The sequence below is a fragment of the Cannabis sativa genome, chromosome 9 (assembly GCF_029168945.1).
Source record: "Cannabis sativa cultivar Pink pepper isolate KNU-18-1 chromosome 9, ASM2916894v1, whole genome shotgun sequence".
NCBI lineage: Eukaryota > Viridiplantae > Streptophyta > Magnoliopsida > Rosales > Cannabaceae > Cannabis > Cannabis sativa.
Window position 1 is genome coordinate 277,216 of NC_083609.1, and position 21,057 is coordinate 298,272.

The 21,057-nt window shown below is 29.9% G+C and overlaps 2 protein-coding genes across 2 annotated transcripts; both read right to left on the minus strand.

Annotated features, from left to right (window-relative positions):
* Window positions 1-396: 396 nt before the first annotated feature.
* Window positions 397-1,725, minus strand: LOC115722108 (protein LIGHT-DEPENDENT SHORT HYPOCOTYLS 4). The gene has a single exon (XM_030651230.2). The coding sequence runs from the start codon at window positions 1,243-1,245 to the stop codon at window positions 457-459; it is 789 nt and encodes a 262-aa protein (XP_030507090.2). The 5' UTR covers window positions 1,246-1,725; the 3' UTR covers window positions 397-456.
* Window positions 1,726-3,586: 1,861 nt separating this feature from the next.
* Window positions 3,587-15,734, minus strand: LOC133030984 (uncharacterized). Its single transcript, XM_061104148.1, has 2 exons — window positions 15,672-15,734; window positions 3,587-4,087 (listed from the first exon to the last, which is right to left on the minus strand). Exons 1-2 carry the CDS (start codon window positions 15,732-15,734, stop codon window positions 3,587-3,589), a joined length of 564 nt encoding a protein of 187 aa, XP_060960131.1.
* Window positions 15,735-21,057: the final 5,323 nt, after the last annotated feature.

The window sequence follows — 21,057 nt, forward strand, 5'->3', positions numbered from 1 at the left end:
CTCCCTAATCACTCACATCTGCACCATATCTCTATGGTGTTAAACAATGCTCTATATAATAATGTCTCTCATATATATTTGTTTAGCATCAGAGAATTGAGCTGAAAATAAAGTTTAAATAATCTATTAAACATGATACTTTTCAAATGTGTTAATTTTTTAAAATCTTACAAAATATCTTAAGACCGTCAAAAAATTGTAATAAAAATTTCTCCCACATACCAAAACGGATAAATAATATATAGTAAATCCAAGGTTGTATTGTAAAATATTTAAATTTTATATATTATACTTATTATATATATAAAACATAACATATATAATCAAAACTTAATGTTAAAACAAATATAAAATAAGAAAATGAGAGCTAGCTGATGATCATATATATATAGAGAGTTTATAATTAAATCCAAAATTACTACATGATAATGATAATAATATAATAATAATTATGTGTTACTCAATAATATTATGATCATCGGTAGAAACAGAATGAGCAGCACTAATATTATCATCATTATCATTAATATTATTATTATTATTATTATTATTATTATCATCAGTACCACCAAACGACATCGTTTCATTGGTTGAGATTATTAGCTGAGCAGTAGTAGTAGTGGCAGCATTTTGGTGAGGTGGCCTTTTCCGTTTCTTCTTCTTCTCATAACTAACTCCTCTTGCCTTAGATTGAGAATCCCTAACTTCACGCAAGTAAAGCCTAACTGCCCGAGCCCCGAAAGGGTTCGCCTCGGGTTTTCCCCCATGCTCCTCAAAAGCTGCCCTAAGACGCCCTATCAGGGCGTCTAGGCTGCCCCATGCCTGCCTTAGCGGGCAGGGGCATGGACCTGGGGGATTCGGGTGCCCGAAAAAGGGACAGAGATTAGTGTGGACTTTTGTCTTACCGAATTGATCCAAGTAACGGAGGAATTCGAGCACGTGAGCTCCGCTGCACCGGCTTAAAGATAGCGGCGGCCGGTGGTTCCTTAGGTACTGTCCGAAAGTGTTCCAATCCCTTCTTTTTTGGTTCTCGTACCTACTCGAACCTGACCCCGAACCCGAACCTGAACCCGAACCCGAACCTGAACCTGAAGTAGCTGGTGGTGGTAGTGGTGGTTGTTGTTGTGGGTTCATGAGGTGAAGATGTTGATCACCAATATTGGAGTTTTGATCATCATGTTCTGATGATTCCATGGTGTTGGAATTAGGGTTTTCCAATTCTTCATCAACTGAATTCATATCCATATCTCTCTTTCTCTCTCTCTCTCTCTATATATATATATACAATTTTCTTCTTCAAAATTCTAGTGAGGATTTTCCATATATATATATTAAAGTACTAATTTTGGCATGAAAAAAAAAACTCTGAAAAACTATCTATATATATAAAAAAATGATATATGAGTTAAGTGAAAAAATGATGGATGGTATATAACTTATATATATATAAGGATTTGTTATATGAAGAAGAAGAAGAGAGGAAAGCTTTTGGCTATGGATGATGGGAGAGAGAAGGAGGGTAGGTATATTATATAGTGATATATATATATATTAGAGAGAGAAGAGAGGAAAGAAGGGTTGGGATGATGTGTACATATAATGTAATTATATATAAATAGTTGTATGTACATATATAGGGTTTAGTACTATATACTCTAACTCTACTCTACTATGTATATATAGTCCTTTTATTACTAGTTAATTACTATACATTCAACTCTCTCTCTCTCTCTCTCTCTCTCTCTCTCTCTCTCTCTCTCTCTCTCTCTCTTTCTTTAATTTTTGATTAAACCTTAAAGAATGAAAAAGGAAAAGGTAACCAAATAGTAACCTTAATTATATACAATCATGAAAAACCATTTGATATTATATTTGGAGTGATAAGATAATGATGATGAGATCAAAATGGTAAATACAAATGTGAAAAAAATAGTAAGTATAAAGGAATTTTTTTGACAGTGGATAGAGACATATTAAAAGGGTTAAAAATGTTAAAAACAGAGAGAATAATACAATTAGTGCATGTTTGGCATCATAATTAAAAAACTGTTTTTTGTTTTTAAAAACAGAAAATTGTTTTTGAAAACAATTTGGCTTGTTTGGCATTTGTTTTTTGAAAACAGTTTTCAGAAAACAAAGTTACAAAAAACAAAAATTTTGAAAACAACAAAATGTTGTTTTCTGTTTTAAAAACCAATTCACTTTTGGTCAATATTGTTTTTAAAAAACACTAACCAAACATGACTTGTTTTTAAAAACTTCAAAAACTATTTTTTGTTCTCATTTTTAAAAACAAATTTTTGAAAACAAAAAACAGAAAACAATATCAAACATACTCTTAGCGATTTTGTTTTCTTTCTCCATTGATTGACAACTCTCCTACTATATACTAAAGCTAATTTACTACTTTGCCCCTCTTTTCTCTTTTTTATTGAATATTAGTGCTCTCTAACATATTTTATAGATGTTACTTTATGATTATTTTTAAGCATTAAGGGTGTCTAAAATATTTTATAGGTCAGTAAATAATATTTTTTTAAATTATATGAAAATTTAGTATTTAATTATATTAATAATAATGTAATAATGAACTAAACGTTTATATATTACAATCATATTTTACTTAGGACTCGAACCCAGGACCTTTAACACTCACACATCCACTTATAGCCACTTGAGCTAACCTCTAGTGATTAAAACTAACTTGGAACAGTTGCATTAATTAGTTTCATTGAATATTTTTACATATATATGGTTGGACCCCAAATACTCAATTCTTGTCTATTATTACACTATATATATAGGTCTGCTCAAACACTGTTTGTTGCAGGAATAATAATATTATTATGTGCAACAAAAAATAAATAAATAAGTAAGATATCTTCATCTTCATCAATCACTTTAGTTTTGTTATGATTGAATGGGGAAGAGTAATAAAGAGATACGTCTATAGCTATAACTAGCAATATTATATATTTATATATATATATATGTATATGAATTAATGGAGAGTAGAATTTCCCAATATATATTATTGTTTGGCAAAAAATAGCCTAGACATACATCATATATAATATATATTTTCAGAAAAGTTAATTACTAGGTATTATAAATCATTGCTTTATAATTTCAATGTGATTATACATACATTTTAAAAAGAAGTTTATTAAAAAATAGTCTCAACTATTACAATGTTCTTCAAAAAGGAAGGAGCATTCAGCTCATTAAACAAACAACCTAACAAAGAACAAGACTCCCGAGCAAGACAATGGACAGCCTTATTAGCAGATCGGTAAACAAAAAAAATTATAACATTCTTTAAAGTAGGTAAAATCAAACGACAATCCTCCACCAACAAACCAAAGTATGAAGTCATATGAACTGAGTTGTTGAGTGCTTACAAGACAATCAACAAATCTGTCTCGATGATCACTTCCTCCCACCCTTTCCTCTTAATCCAACTTAATGCTTCCTTCATACCAATAATTTCAGCAATTTCAGGCAACACCACACCAATTTTAGACTCCGAAATTGCTTCCAAGAGATGACCAGCATGATTACGCGCCACACAACCAAAACCAAACATTTATTGAGCTTTAAAGATAGCACCGTCAACATTTACCTTGATCTTTCCACCCATTAGTTTGCTCCAAATGTTGCTGTTAGAAAGTACACCAGTACCAAAAGAGGTTGTTGTGTTCTTGTTTGCAACTCGCCATTGATCAAGGACCTTCTTAGCTGACTGAACTACTCTCAACGCAGTGCTGGTTTTCTTTTGCCAGAAGACTTCGTTTCGTGTCTTCCAAATGCTCCATGAAATCATTGCGGCGTCGACAACCACCTCAGCTTGATTGCTGTCCAAAAGATTGAAAAACCAGCTGCTGAAATCATCCACAACAGCAGCAATTGCAGCAGTCGAGAGGTGCCAGCAGGCTTGGGCAAAACGACACCCAATAAGCACATGAAAAATCGTCTCATAATAGACATTGCATAAAGGACATATGAGATCGACATTCACATGTTTAGTGCTAAGTTGTACCTTCGTAGGAAGACAACCCGAACAAGCTCTCCACAAAAAGTGAAGAACCTTAGAAGGGACATCAAGTTTCCAAAGCTTTTTCCAGTAGCTTTCATCATCAAGATGGAGCCAATTTTCTATTATTATATATAACTTTTTTATTTAGAATATATGATATATATTGTAGTCAGTTAAAATATTTTTTAAGATTTATTAAAAAATATTAAATAATTTATAATATACATGGAAAAAATAAATTATCATTTCTGGTACGCTTATAAAATAGGTTATAGAACATTTTTCTTATTCTTTTTGTATTTTCAGCATATGAATAGGTGGTGCGGTGGAGAGAGTTGAGGGCCGACGAGTGGAAGGAGGTGGTGGTGTAGGTTTCTCGGTCGCTAATTAAGGTGGTGGCTCGATCAGAATCGCTAGATGCGAGTAAGCAAAAGGGATAATATGAGAATGAAAAAATGAGGTATGAATAAATTTGAGTTTTATATATGCAGGTGTCGTGGTAATTGTAACACGCATGTATACGTATCGTTTGAACAAGTATTACTCACAAAGAGTGAGGTCGATCCCACGAGAATTGTAGTTAAATACGTTAAAATTAAACTCTTACTTCTATTTGGCTAAATAAAATTTGAGATAAAATTAAACTAGAAAATAATAAGAATAATAAAACTAAGGAAACAAGTAAATTAATGGCAAATTAACAATGAATAAAAGTTAGGACTTTTGATTTCAATTGTATATATTAATTATGACTTAATATGATTATCTTCTTATTACCAATTTTTATGCAACAGCAGGTTTATTAAGGTAATTTATAGTATTCTCAGATATATAAATCTCAATTAGATGCAAAATTTTCACTCTCGTGATAAATTAAACATGTAACAGACATTAAACACAGAAACCCTATAAGCTATTTAAACCATAGGCACTCTCATCATATATCGAAATTCAGTTCTATTTCACCATAGCATAATCGACACACACTTCTCAGATCTACGTCATAATCATAGACATTTATTTGGTGATCAAGCAATTAAAGTAATTAAGTACGAATGAAATAAAATACATAGAAATTGAGGAAAAATTAAATCATATTAAAACTAAAAATCAATGTCAAAACAATATCCATCTAAACCCTAATAAACTGTTTAGCTACTCATGTTCATTGTAGCAAATTCACACATATTAATTATAGAAAAGAGAAGAAAATATAGAAGAAAAGAATGCTGAAAACCCCGTTGAAAAAGCCTCTGCATTGATTTTTATCTCTAATTTTCGTCCTCCTTGATTGCTTCTTGAAAACTATTGAAGTCCACTTCTTTTATAGCCAAAAAATGATTAAAAAAAAATGCAAAATGCTGAAGAAAAAAAAAACCTATTCTGCTTGGCATTAGAAAGGACGGGCCGCGGTATGCTCATCATGCACCGTGGCTGTGGCATGACCCCCTTTATTTGGACAGTGAGTTTTTTACTGCATCGACTGATAGTATTTTGACCATAACTCTCTCGATATTGTTCGAACTTAGACGATTCAAGATGTCCCGAAAAGATAAAAGAGAGATTTAGAACTTGTATGTTTTAACTTTTTCTAAAATCCGATCACGACATAGTCTAATTTAGGCTTGAAATGTCAACTTTATTTTCTAGCACAATTTTCTCTATTTTATGGATCATCTTTTTGTGAGATCTTTTTATATTTTTTCCATCTTATTCTTTTGATATTTTTAAATTTTCTTTTATTTTAAATCTGTAAAAATAAATGATAAAAAAATAAAATTACTCCAATATTTAATACTATTATTTAATAAAATAAATCAAAAAATCTAATATTTAAATAATATAGAGAAAAAGAAATAAAAAAAATTAACGTATGATTTAATAATATTAAATTATTTTATTATTTTCTTAAAAATTTTAAATAAAGTATTATTAATGAAAATTTATGTATATACTAGAAAGTATGTAATGGTGCAATGCTTAAATTTTACTATAAAAGATAATTACCACAAAAAAAGGTCATTATTGGTTTCTAGTAACTGTTTCATGTTTCCTTAAATAGTTTCTATCGGTCTTCTCTATTATTTAATTTCGATGAAGATCTTGTCTATTATTGTTAGTAGCTTAATTATTATTATAAATCGATAAGCTAGCTCTTATTATTATTTTACTTTTTTACATTTTAATCTGACTCCACACCCACCTTGTCAGTTTTATTTTATTTTTAATGAATTAATTCATCCTATTCATTAAATATATCCTGAGATAAAGTTGTTGATGTTCACTACTCAAGTCATAAAGGAATTCAAATAAATTTATAGTTATATATTTGTACAAGTATATAATTTCAGATATAGGGTAAGAAAATTTATCACAGCATCTACTATATGTACCTACGTAATATAAGTACTCTGGTCTTCTCCTTAATTTTACCAGCATTGTTATTGTTCAACATGTCAAAAATATCTATTTAGTTAGATTTGGTCGGAAAGATCCGATCTGATGAATCACTTCTCATCTGAAACATTTAGATATTTATTAGATCTCAAAGCAAATTCGTTCTGCTCCACCTAATTTTTTTTCAAATCGAATCTCATTCGATTCAATTTTAATATATTAAAAAAAACTTAATTCAAGACTCGGACTTGAATTCAGACCCGGATCTGGACCTAGACTCGGATCTGGATCCGAACCTGGACCAAACCCGAGATTCGAACTCAAGACTCGGACCTGGACTTGACCCGGGACCGAGACCTAGGTCTGGGACCCAGACCTAGGCTTGGACTGGACTCGTCCGGGACCCAAACCTGGACCTGAACCCGCCTGAGACCCAAATTCAGACTTGGACCGGAACCTAGGACACAGGACCGGACCGAGACCCGGACCCGAGATCAGACCCGAGACTGGACTAAGATCCAAACCCAAACCTGAGACTCAGACCTAGACCCGAGACACGGGCTTGGACCATAAATTCGGGACTTGGGCTCATATCTAGAACTCGGGACCTAGGTCCGGACCTCTAGCCTAGACCCGGGACTCGTGACCAGACCTAGACTCGAGACCTGACCCAAACCCGGGGCCCAAACCCGTACCCAAATTTGTACTTGGACCTAGACCTGGACCCGGACCCAGATCCAAACCCATGACCTAGACCCCAACACCCAGACCCGAACCTAAACTAGAACTCGTGACCCAGGCCCAGACCCTAGACTCAGGACGGGGCCCGAACATGACCCGTAGTTGTTGTTGGGATCGTGTGACAGTCAGTAGTCCCGTGATTCGTAAAGGGAAACACCGGGTAAGATGTGCAATCCCACACCGCCTAGGGAAGGTCAAGTGGGATGATTCTGAGACGTGTAGGTATGGGACTACACAGTTGAAGAGAGCTTAAATGGATTGATTGGTACTACCTATATCAACAAGGTGCATCTTGTTTTTCGGTAGCCCATCACGAAAGAACTCCACAGTTAAGCGTGCTTGAACCCAAACTGTTTCGGTAGAATCTTTTAGTCATTTTATTTTTCATAATTGTGTATGTTCTACTTAATTATGATCAGTACTTGCAAATTTTCATAAAACTTCAAATAGTATTACAATGTAAAAAATAAAATTCAAACATATCAACATGCAAGCTCGACTCTGGACATTAGGCTAAGTTCGTGCTTAGGTTCCAGTCAAATTCAGGGCCAATTTTTTTTTATACAATATACTTTTATATAGTGAAAAAAATGATATTTTTTGTAAAATTTTATAAAATTAATAAGCCCAACAATACTTAAACTTCAATTTAGATATGACACAAACATAAAAAAATTATTGGGCCCATTAATACTCATGGTCATTGACCCTGACAACATGTATGAGAAAAAATAGTTATAGGTGTAACAAAATATTTTAACATTATTTTTGGTATTATAAACTATGCAGAATTTTCTAAAACTTATCAAGTGGTCCTAAATAATTATAACGTACATGATCACGAAAAAAATTAGGATGAAAGTTCTCAGGAATGCAAAACAGATAGAAGATGTATCACGAGTACGTTACTCTGGTTGCTTCCTAAACTGACGTCTGGTCCTACAGACATCGCAAAAGTAGAAAAAATATTAGAGGAAGACATTTAAGGTGATGAAAAGGTACTTCTACCACATGAGAAAGGTTTTGTGTGAGCCAAACAGACTTCTGCCTCGACAATATCAAGCTCAGTATTGTCTTTGTCCAATCGAACCTTTGAGCCATAAAGAGGGTTTCAATCTCAACAATATTAGAGTAGGCATTAAGTCTGTATTTATATATGTCATAAATACATTGTATTCACTAGATAAACCATTGAAGTTTGCTTCAGTGTGATCTTGAGCTGACATTGAATGACCGATGAAAATAAGAAAATTGACAAGACTTTCGATCTTTAGAAATCACTTAAGAACCCTTCACTCGAGAGCTTTTGAGCTGAGTTTGGTATTTCTCAATGTTAGCTCAATATAAGGTAGTGTAGTATACTCACGAAAGAATAGACCAGATTTGAGCTACTGTATCAGATCCAACCATTAATTCGAGTGGAAATTTTCTTAGACATTGATGAAAGTAGCCAAGAGACCTGTTGATCCCAATCTTCACACTTGCAATTGAGACGATTTAGTAATCGATCTTCATTAGTGAGAAATTTTAAAGGTGTGAGAGTTGGATCGAGATGTCGCTAAAGTCGACAGTCTTTGATCGTAGCAAACAGATGATGACGCCATTAAAAGTAGTTGTGTTCATCTAATCTAACATACAAAAAATGAGAGAAGGTAAAATGAGAAGATTTTGGAAGAAAAATAGTGGTTGAATTGGGATTGGTTGAGTGAGAGGAATCTCTATGGCCAGCCATTAATTAGCAAAGTTTCTATAATTTCAAGAAAGAGAAAGTTCTGATACTACATGAAGTTTTAACACAAAATTAAAAGATTGCATTTTGTGTATCAATTCAACAAAGAGAATATAAAATTAGTTAAGATTAACTCACCAAGATCAACCCACACACTTAATTAACTAACCAACAAAGCTTAAAAGAAAGTTAGTTACATAAGAACTTACCAACCTACTCAATTCTAATACTAGCTTAAAGTTAGTTTAATTTCTCACTTAACCAAGTTGGAATCCTAAAAGCTTAAAAACTATATACATTATATATAAAGTATATATCTAGTGTGTAGGGTATATATGATGATGACTTCTCTTATATTCATATATAGTTATATATATACATATAAATAAATGATGAGTTTTGGAAAGAGACAGGTACAAACAATAATGGTGCACCCTATTACAGTATCAAAATATAAAGATGTAATAAATACACAAATAATTATATATTGTACTATACATGCTACTCTTCTTTTCATCATGCCACAATTCCTCATTTACTAATAATATATACGTACTACAATACAACTAATAATCAATCTTTTTTTTTTTCTTTTGGCTTTAGCTACCTAATTAATTGGAAGAAAAATCCATCTATATGTAACTTCATTAAATTTATTAAAGTCGTATTTATTAATGAGGCATACATTTACATGAAATTTTTAGATAATAGATCAAAAAATTTACAAAAGTAGGTTAGTATGATCGAAAAAAATTTATTTTTACGGTTTAAACTCTTTTATTGACAAAATACAGATTTTTATAAATTGTTCGATATTCTGTTTTAGTTATTTTATTTATTTATAATTAATTTATAGTTATTATGAGGTAATGTTTCTTGTTGTTTTATAGTTTATTTATAATTGATTTATAATTATTGAGAGATTGATTTTTTGTTATTTTTAATTATTTACTTTTTTGCTGAGATATTATTATTATTATTATTATTATCTTCAAAAAAAAATCTCTTTGGAGAATTTTAGATAGGATATACGCAATCTAACCTTAACATTTTATTGTCTAATTTTTTGAGAACATCTCTCCATAGTCTTTTGTAGAGAATAAAATTTTTTTTGTAATATTTTTCAATCTAATTAGTAATAAGTCTATTCTCAACAAATATATATATTTATATTTATACAATACATATATTTATAGAGTAATTTGCGGTAAAACCCCCCCAATTATCAATTTACTTGCAAAAAACCATCCAACCTCATATTTTGGTAGGAAAACCCTCCAAAGTACTATTCCGTTTACATTTTTAAGGTGTCGTCTGTCCAGCTCCTAATTTTGCCCACATGGCAATGACAAGTCACTAAAAAATTATCCAATGTGGCCATATTTTACAAAATAAAAATAAAACTTTAAGAGTAATTTGCGGCAAAACTCCCCCAACTATCAATTTACTTGCAAAAAACCATCTAAAAAACTTTAAGGTTGGATGGTTTTTTGCAAGTAAATTGGTAGTTGGGGGAGTTTTGCCGCAAATTACTCTTAAATTTTTTATTTTTATTTTAATTTTTATTTTGTAAAATATGGCCACGTAGGATAATTTTTTAGTGACGTGTCATTGCCACGTGGGCAAAATTAGGACTTAACACTGAATAGATGGCACCTTAAACATGTAAATGAAACAGTACTTTGGAGGGTTTTCCCACTAAAATATGAGGTTGGATGGTTTTTTGCAAGTAAATTGATAGTTGAGGGGGTTTTGCCGCAAATTACTCATATTTATATATCTATTCTATATAAAATGTGACTATATAATAAAATTCTTGTTATGAAAAATTATTGGGTGACTTTTTTTTAAAATAAAAAAAAAATAACAAATTACTAGATGTTGTCACATGAAGGGTCAACATCCATATGTAGTTAGTTAAAGCTAAATATAATTAATCCACCTAAAGTGTTGCAATTAATAATAAATTTATTAATATTATTTATTTTTTTATTAAAAATTATTTTCAAATTTTGATATTTAGAATTAGTTAAATTTTAAATATTATTTTAAATTAAATTTGAATGTTTTGATAGTTTAACCAGATGAGCATTTTCATTAATTCCGAAGATAAATTTAGGACGAATAATAATTTTTTTTAATTACTATTACAAAGTATAATAGTAATTTTTTTTTAAATCACTATTATGCTTTCAAATTTTAATGATTATCGCTACATTGAATATTATTAATTTTAAAATTATAATATTAAAAAAATTGAAAACTAAAATAAAATTAACATACGTGACAAGTCACGTAACATCTATCTAGTTTATATATATACGAGAATACATGTTTGTTATTAATTAAAACTAGAAATCAATTTTTTTATTTTTTATATTTATACATTATGAGACTATATTGCTAGAATATTTATGTTTAATTTATTATTATATGGTCAACTAATATAATAACTCATAATTTTACTGCAATCTCTATTTTGTATTATGATCATCACAACAGTTTAGAATCTGTTTCAACTAATTTATTGCCTTAATCTTACATAGTAGAAGAGATTAATTACAAAATTGTCATTTCCATTAAAAAATCATAATTTTGTAATTAAGTAATATATCCAATTAATTGTAGCTAATATTATTAATATAAAAAGTTGGGACAATAATTTGGTTTGTATGTTTTTTTTTTGAATTCACATTTATTTATTAAATAACAATTTAGACTATATATTTTGTAAAATAGATAAGAATAAAAATATTTAGTTTTGAGTTTAATTTTAGTCAAAAAAATATTTTTTCATTATTATAACAAAAATTATAATGACTATATTTTTTTAATTGATGAATTTCTAATATTGTAAGTAACTATAATTTATATAAAAGAATATTATAATGGTATGAAAGAATATTAGGAACAAAATATATTAGAAGTATTTTTGGGAAGGGTCATTATATATAGTGTCTGATATAAATATATATATATAGTAGAATCTCTATTTAAGAATACTCTATTCAAGAATAACTTCTAATTTGTTATAAAAAAATCTGTAACGTCCCCACTTCAAGCCTCCATTGGGCCCTTACACCCACAGAATAATGGCTCTTATATACGAGTACGTCACTCTGGCCGCTTCATGGACTGATGTCTGACCCTACAGACCAACAGGAGTGTTTCCAGCGTGCTTTGTCCTCACTCACACGCTTCCTGGGAAAACTTCCCAGGAGGTCACCCATCCTAAAATTGCTTCAGGTCAAGCACGCTTAACTGTGGAGTTCTTTCGTGATGGGCTACTGAAAAACAAGATGCACATTGTTGATATAGGTAGTACCAATCAATCCATTTAAGCTCTCTTCAACTGTGTAGTCCCATACCTACACAGCTTCAGAATCATCCCACTTGACTTTCCCCAGACGGTGTGGGATTGTACAGCTTAACCGGTGTTTCCCCTTACCGATCACGGGACTACTGACTGTCACAAAATCAAGTCCCAATTTGGGTCAATTATAAATAAGAATAACCTCTAAATTGTAATCAGTTATATATTTTTTAAGTCCCGTATTAACAAAGTATACCTCTATATAAGAATAATTACATTTTAATAAAATATATACATGTATTTTGTAAATTTATTTATGTATAATTAATAATTTTATTTTAAATTATAATATATGTATGAAATTATATTTACTCTAAAATATTTTTATTATGATATAGTATTAATGATTATTATTGTTATTATTATTGTTACATTGGTATTTTTTAGTTTTTTAATTTTTTTGTTTAGTGTAACTCTATTTAGTTATAACCTCCCAATTAAAATATAATTTACTTGGTTCCAATTGTATTCTTAAATAGAAGTTCTATATATGCTTGTATATATTAGGGGAAAATAAAAGACAACACAACTGTATCGATCATCACTTAGCTGTTCCCAACATATATATACATGTTTACATTAATTCATGATCGAATAAATCAAAGGCAATTAATTGCAAAACTCTACAAAATCATTCATTAATTTATTTTACTCAAAAAAAAAAAAAAAAAAAAAAAAACAAAACAAAACTTATTGGTTTTTAAGAAACCGATCAAACTTAAAATAACAAAATTAAGTAACTAATAAATAATTATGTAATTAGTAGAGAATTCTCTTCTATATTTATAAAAGTTTATTGTTTATGTTAAATTTTGTTAATTAAATATAAAACCCTAGTCCATTGATCGAATTTCTTCGATTACACGTTACTTAATTAGTACTAATTAATATATTCATATCTTCTCAAATATTCCAAATATATATGGTACAAAAAACACAATTATGCTTTTACTCCCTTAAGTAAAGGGTTTTGTTCTTTAAGCATATTATTTATAGGGTTAATAAGTAAGTTGCATTTTACAGCATGAAAACATCAAATAATTGAAGATCCCTACATATAGTGTTGATACAAAGAAATATAATTTAACTAATAATAATTGATATGACTGAGGAATTAATATATGAGAAAATAAATACTTTTTAATATAAATTTACAATATATATAGGGATATGATTTTATCCCGTGATATATTTTCACGGAATGTATACATTCCGTGGTACATTAGATGGGTCTCAGAGTACATTAAATGAGTGTCAGGGTACGTTTCTACTTTTTAACCTTAATTACCCCTAGATCAATCTCAGCCGTCAGATCAAATAACTCCCTCATCTGACGGCTGCCATACATCACGGATTACAATCCGTGAAAGTAGAATAACGGAACAAAATAATATCCCTATATATATATTAACTCTAGCTAGATGGCCGAGTTTGTTTTAATAATAATTTTTTTTGGTAATAAGAAAAATACTAGATATTGTTGCCTCTAAAATAAGATCATTTAACATCAAAGAATTAATTATGATTTTATGGCTTATAAATATAGGCACCTATAAATATTATATATATTTATATTAATTATTAATGGAAATTTCCCATATTATTAGCTAGCCACTTTTTCCTTTTGTCTATTTTGTAAAGAAAAAGCAAAATGTGTGTCATTAGTCATTACAAAGATATTATGTCTCAATGATCTTTAATTAATCATAATTAATAGAGAGAAAAATTCTTATATAAATAGAAACCTTAAACAATAATTTCAATATTTAAAAACATGAAGTTTGCTTTGTACATACGTTTGATGAAAATAGTGTCATTACAATTAAGCACTCCAAACAAATTTAACAAAAGGAAAATTATTAAAGTAAAGATCATGATGAAGACAATAAAAAAACACATAGATATGTTTATTTAATTTTAATTATCAATCTATAAAAAAAAATAATTAAAAAAATAAAATATAGAGACTACTAGTTTTGTAATTAAATACTTATGTAACATCTCACTTCAAGCTTACATTCCTACAGATTTATGATTCTTATACACGAGTACACTACTCTGATTGTTTTATGGACTGACGACTGACCCTACAGACCAATAAGGGTATTTTCAGCGTGCTTACTTTGTCCTTACTCGCACGCTTTTTGTACTTCTCAAGAGGTTACCCATTCGACCTGTGAAGTTCTTTCGGAATGATCTACTAAAAAATAAGATGCACATGTAGTACCAATTAATTTATTTAAACCATCTTCAATTGTGTAGTCCCATACACATATACACTCTCAGAATCATCACACTTGAACTTCCTCAAGCGGTGTGGGATTGCACAGAAATGTATTAGTCATAAAAATTACAATTTATTGTGACTAAATGTACTTTTAGTCACAAACCTAAATTAGTAACAACTTGTATCTAAATATACTATATTTTAATTACAAATAACTTTTTATTGTGATTAAAAATTATTTTTAGTCAAAAAAAATTAATTATATTTTAACTAAATATTACTTTTTATCGTGTTGATACACATGTAGTGCTTGGTTGTTGCTAAGTAAAGAGACTCGCCTCTCCTTTTTTCTCATAAAAAAATAAAATAAATAATAATAATATGAATATTTTGAAAGGGTGATTATTATATCACTTTTAATTAAGTATATGAAATTAATTATTTATATAAATAATTTTAGTATATATGTGATAATTAATCATTACTTTTATAAATGTATATATATGATGTACGATCAAGTGAAAAAAAGAAGAAGATATATTTAGTAGTAATAATGGAATCTTTTTTGTTGTATTTATATAGTAATTATTAACTGCCGAATCAGAATAAGGTTATTTTCTTATTATTATTTTAACCAACCCCCCTTTTATTACCATTTGATATATTGACTCTTTTATACCTACTTACGTACTATAAAAAATAATATTGGTCACAATTATTTAAACGAATATAAAAAATAATGTAATAATTATATTAACTTCTAAATTAATTTAACACTAATCTATGTAGTTTTCTTTGTTAACAATTATTACGGTGTAACACCAACAATAGATAAATTAAAACAATTTAACGAAGCTCTTATGTAATATATTCAATATCAAATTTTAGTTTTTTAATAATTTATATCAATTATACTTAATTTTATTCCTTTTCATGTTCTGCCCCTTTTAATTAAAAAGTCACAGCTCTTTATCTCCCGATCTCTTTGATCTCTGTTGCTCAACACCACTACCAGAAGCGCCCTAACCTAAGTGGCGACGAAATCCCGAAACTCCCATAAACCCAGATGAAACCCAAAGGCTCGGGACCTGGACCTCCACATCACTCAAGCGCTGACAAAACCTAGAGGCCCCGAACACTCGTTTTCGTCTGCGAGCATCGTCTATACCGAGAAGGCGACCTCATCTTTGAGTCCGACTAGAAGCCCACCAAATTCAGCCTTCGTCTTCATATCTTCGTGTTTTTTTTTTTTGAATTTGTGTTTGTTGAAACCTTAGATGGTGGTGGTTATAATGTTTTCTGGCCAAAATGTGAGGTGCAGTGCAGTTTTTGCGGTTTCTACAGTTTAGATTATCACCAAATAATTAAACTATCACAAATACAACAAAGCTTGAACAACATTTGTAAAAAATACCATAAGGCTTGAAAATAAATATGAAAAAAAAATTAAGTTTTAACAATACAATAATTAGTGGGCTTGGACCGGGCCTTGTGGCTTTGGGAAGCTATTTGCCAACCTTAGTCTGCCGGGGGTTGGGATTCAGAAATGTTTCAGCATGGAATAAAGCTGAAATGGGGAAGTACTTTTGGGCTATAGCCAATAAGGAGGATAGCTTATGGTTGAGATGGATAAATAGTGTATATTTACATAATGAAGATTGATGGGATCACATCCCACCAAGTTAATCGAGTTGGTACTGGATTAACTTGATGAGATCGACTTAAGGAGCAATTCAAGGCTGCTCTAAATGGTAACTTGGTGCTGCAAAAATACACTGTTGCCCATGGTTACAAACTGTTGAACCCAGATCAAGAGAATGTATTTTGGAATAAGCAAATATGGGGTAGACTAAACACAACAAAGCACAGTTTTGTTGGGTGGTTATAACTATCCAATACAGACTCAAAACAAGAGATAGACTATACAAGATGGGAATTTCTGTTGATCGTGGATGTTTGCTGTGTAAAGAACAGCCTGAAACATCAGTAAATCTATTTTTTGAGTGCTCTGTTTCCCAGGTGTGCCTGCAGCAAGTCAAGGTGTGGCTGCAATGGAAGCCACAATGAGTTAGCCTCTCGGGTCTGATTCGCTGGCTTGGTAGGTCGAAGATGAGCAGTTTCAGGAAGCCTGTAATAGCTGCTGCTGTTACAAGCTTAATTTATTACATATGGAAGATGCGAAATTTGTCATATTGGGATGATGAAACTCAAGATGACATGAGAATGTGCAAAGAGTTAAAGGCTGGTGTGATTCAAAGAGTGGAATTATTTTGGCCTAAAAAAGTTTCGAATGTAGACAAAGAATGGTTCAATTCATTGTTATAGAACTGATTGTTTTACTTTGTACAATTTGTATAAATACTTAATTTAGGCCTATTTTTTCAGGTGCTATTAGAATGTAAAAAAGTTTTGTGAGCTAATATAACTTTCCTGATTTATCAAAAAAAAAAAATTAGTTGGCTTTTTGGGCTCGACCTTCACATATTAGACCTGAATAAATATAAAAATTGGTATTTTTATAATGTGTGATGCGGTGTAGTTTGAACTGCATATTAACAATTTAAAACCGTAAATCGCACTGTACTGCGCGATTTAGGAAAAATTCAAACCGCAACCGCACCACAAAAAATTTCAAACCTCATTTTTTTACGGTGCGGGCAGTTTGAGCAATTTGATGAACAACCCTGCATATTATGGTACAAATTAGTTAGAGGTCTAAATTTAATAGTAGGTCAATTTTTAAACATGATTAGTAAAGTTTCCTTATATATCATATTTGCTAGGGCTGAACATCGGGCGGATTTATTGGGTTTCAGGTTCGCAGGTTTCAGGTTCGCGAGTTTCGGGTTCAGAAAAATAATACTGAACCCGGACCCGAATAGGGCACGGGTTGGCGGGTTGGCAGGTCACGGGTTGGCAGGTTTCGGTTGGCCGGGTTGACCTGGTCAACTCGGTCAACTCTTTAAAAAAATTAATTTTTTATTCAAATAATTATCTTTTTATTTTTTATTTATTAAATTAAACATATATAATATGTAAAACTTTTAGGGTTTTTTATTTTTTAATTAATATATATATAATGTAACGAAAAATAAAAAAAATATATATAATATATATTAAATAGCTGGTTGGCGGGCGAGTTTAGGTTCAACCCGAAACCAGGTAGTCCTAAAAACTCAACTCGCGAACCCACCCGAAGGGTACCGGGTTGAACCTGACCCGTCTTAACATTTTTTAGAAAAAAATTTGCGGGTTCACTGGATCGGGTTCAGGCAGGTTGCTCAGGTTCGGGTCGAACCCGCTCGAAATATTCAGTCCTAATATCTGCATCTATTACCATCTATAGGGTGGACATCTGATTCAAGCCAACATTTTTTCCTCATCCAATCCAATCCAATTAGACCTTAAAGTCCAATTCAATCTGACCCAATTACTAATTGAATTTGATCAGTTTTTTAATTGGATATCCAATTACACACTTAATTTTTAATATTAACTTAAAAAATATAAAGATAAAAACGTAAAATTTAAATATTACCATTTATTTTTAAGTTTATTAATACTCTACAAAAATATCATTGTTACAACGTTTGAAATAACTAAAACAACAATATTTGTTAAGTAATAAAATATAACAAAATATCATGAAAATAAATACATAGAATAACCAAGTGGTACAAATTTTACAAAAAAAAAGCAACTAAAAATATAATTAATATATTTTTATTAGTTTTTGTTATATAGATCAATATAAATAATTTTTTAATGTACATATAAATGTAATTGGATTGGATCAGTTTTTAATTGAATTTTGAGATTGACATCCAACAACTGATCTAATCCAATTAAAATCTAACTTTTAGCATCCAATCTAATCCAATTGTAATTAGATATTCAATTTCTTGTAATTGAATTGGATTGTATCAGTTTAATTCGATTCAATTAAATTGGATTGAATATTGCTCACCATTTGCCCGTATCTTATCATGTTTTTTTTTTAAAAAAAATAATTATTTATTGTTAACACATGGATAGTTATATTCTAAGATTTTTATATAGTTATGTACGTTAACGTTATAATGGTTTAAGATATTTATAAAATTTAGTTTTCAAAATATGATTTAAATTGTTGCTTGTATTTCTATGCTTCTCATGAAATGGAAGCTCTTGCTATGTTTCACTGCTTAAACTGGGCCATCCAACTTCATTTACCAGTCAGCCTTGTTGAAACGGATGCTCTAAAAGTTTCAACTGCTTTAACCAAATCTTCATCAGCTATTTCTTCTTTTCAAGATCTAATTGCTGATATCACTAGTCTTTTATCTTTTTTCCCTAATGTAAATGTTTCTCATGTCAAACGTTCTGCTAATATGGCTGCAGACGGTTTGGCTAAGTTTGCTTTAGGGGTAGATAAGGCTTGTTTTTGGTCGGATTGTATACCTCCGCCTATAAACTCTGTTATTGTAAATGACTATACTCTTTAATTTATGATAACAAGTTTATTTCCTCAAAAAAAAAAAAAAAATTGTTGCTTGTATTTTTTTTAAGTTACGTGAAATGTAAAATAATGTTTGAACTTTAATTTTAGAAGTTACAAATTAAAAATTTGTGTAATATATGTTATAAATAACTAAAATGTACACCATAAAAAGTTTAGTATATATATTTTATATATATATATAATAAATTTAATTATAACTAATTTAATTAAGGGGAATTACTCCTATATACTATTTTTTTAATTTTTTTTTTTTAAATTTATGGGTTGGGTTTCAAAAGTGGTTGCAATAGGGGTTTTTATACAATTTTTTATTGCAATTTAGGTTACAGCGCTAGTTGCAATAGGAGTTTCTAGGTAGAATTTCGTAAAAATGCAAAGAAAATTATTTTGAAGTGTAAAAATGAAAAAACTCATTTAATTAATTAAATACATATATAGAGATATTATTGTTTGAAACCCTACATTACATATCCAGCTTTATCTTTTTATCTGTACTATTTTTTTACAACATGATCTTTTTTCTGGTACATTTTTTATTTTAACTTTAATTTAAATATTTTTAGTATCAACTTTTTTTCTTTTGGTTTTAACAATCTCTTTCTGACGATATTGTTCCCATGCATATATAGATTATTATTTAATTTATTATTTGTGTACTCAATATTTTCTAAAACTTATAGAGTAATACTAATAATTTTGAATAATTATAACGAGTCATACAATTTAATAATAAATAGAAAATTTTGATAGTAAGTATTGGTGAAGAATATATATATACGTGCTTGCATGCTTTAATTAATAGACTACTCGATCGTCCATGCCCAAATAACCTATGGAATTCTCTCCATTCTCCATTTAGATATGCCTATTTGACTAAGTGTATGTTGAGCCTATTTGTTTGTTGGTCTTACGTACGTAGGACTGATGGTCCCATGTGTGGGAGTCTTTGTGCCTTACTATTTTCACTTATACTACATTATTCTTAACTATTATTTTCCTTTAAATCAAACTTACTTAATTAATTTTGGGGTCACCATAAATCTTATTTCCATACTATATATAACATCTTTTTGACTACACCATCATCTAAATATCATAATATTTATTGTGTAATTATTCACTCGTCTATCAATTACACTCACATTCATATATACGTAGTAATATTAAAAAGGCTAATAAAAATTTTTACCTATAAACTTTTACATGTACTAAATCATGTCATCTGAACTTTTCTGACCGTTTAATATTCTCCTTGAACTATTGAGATTATTGAATTTAAGGACTTTTGTCCAATTTCATTCAATTTTACTAATTTAGTCATGATTGTTTATGTACTAAATCATGCTTTTCAGACTTTAATATCTACCAAATCACGCCCCTCGTACTTTGACATGTGCCAAATCATGCCCCCTGAACTTTCAATAATGTTAGACTTTCTTTACTAAAATATGACAAAAGTCCTTAAATCCAACAATCTCAATAGTTTAGGAAAAATTTTAACTACCAGAGACGTGATTTGGTACATGTCAAAGTTCGGGAAGCAAAAATCTTAATTAGCCTATTAAAAATTATTTGATCGAAATTGAATCCAGAATATCAGCTAATTTGATTTTTGCTTTTGCAAACAAATTGTTATTTAGTAAAGCATAGAGATCACTCCTAAACAAAACACAGGAACCAAATTAATATTTTTGTCAATATACTATAATTTGTACCTTATAAGTAAACAGAATGACATAGCAATGTCTTTTCAATCTTTATTTATTCACTTTTATATTATGGGTGAAGGAAGCAGCTTTTAAAATATTGGGACAAACATAATTGTCTACATTTAAAGTGTTAGGACCTTAGCCACAGAATATGCAGTCTACTCCACTTTGTATTATTTACATATGAGAAAGTGAGTTAAGTTTCTTATAGTAGAACAAAGAAAGAAATCATCCTACCCTTGCAAAAACTAAGCTTTAATATCTTTTCTAAGCCACCTTAAAAATTTGCCAAACCAATCAAAACATATATAATATAAGCTCTCTCTGTCCAATGACCAGATTTC

Bases quoted from the DNA above. Each gene is read 5' to 3' on its own strand.
- LOC115722108 (XM_030651230.2), bottom strand. From the start codon at position 1,245: ATGGATATGAATTCAGTTGATGAAGAATTGGAAAACCCTAATTCCAAC.
- LOC133030984 (XM_061104148.1), bottom strand. From the start codon at position 15,734: ATGAAGACGAAGGCTGAATTTGGTGGGCTTCTAGTCGGACTCAAAGAT. The intron at 4,088-15,671 runs GTATAGACGATG...GTCCCTTCTAAG, and splicing joins AAGATGAGGTCGCCTTCTCG to GTTCTTCACTTTTTGTGGAG.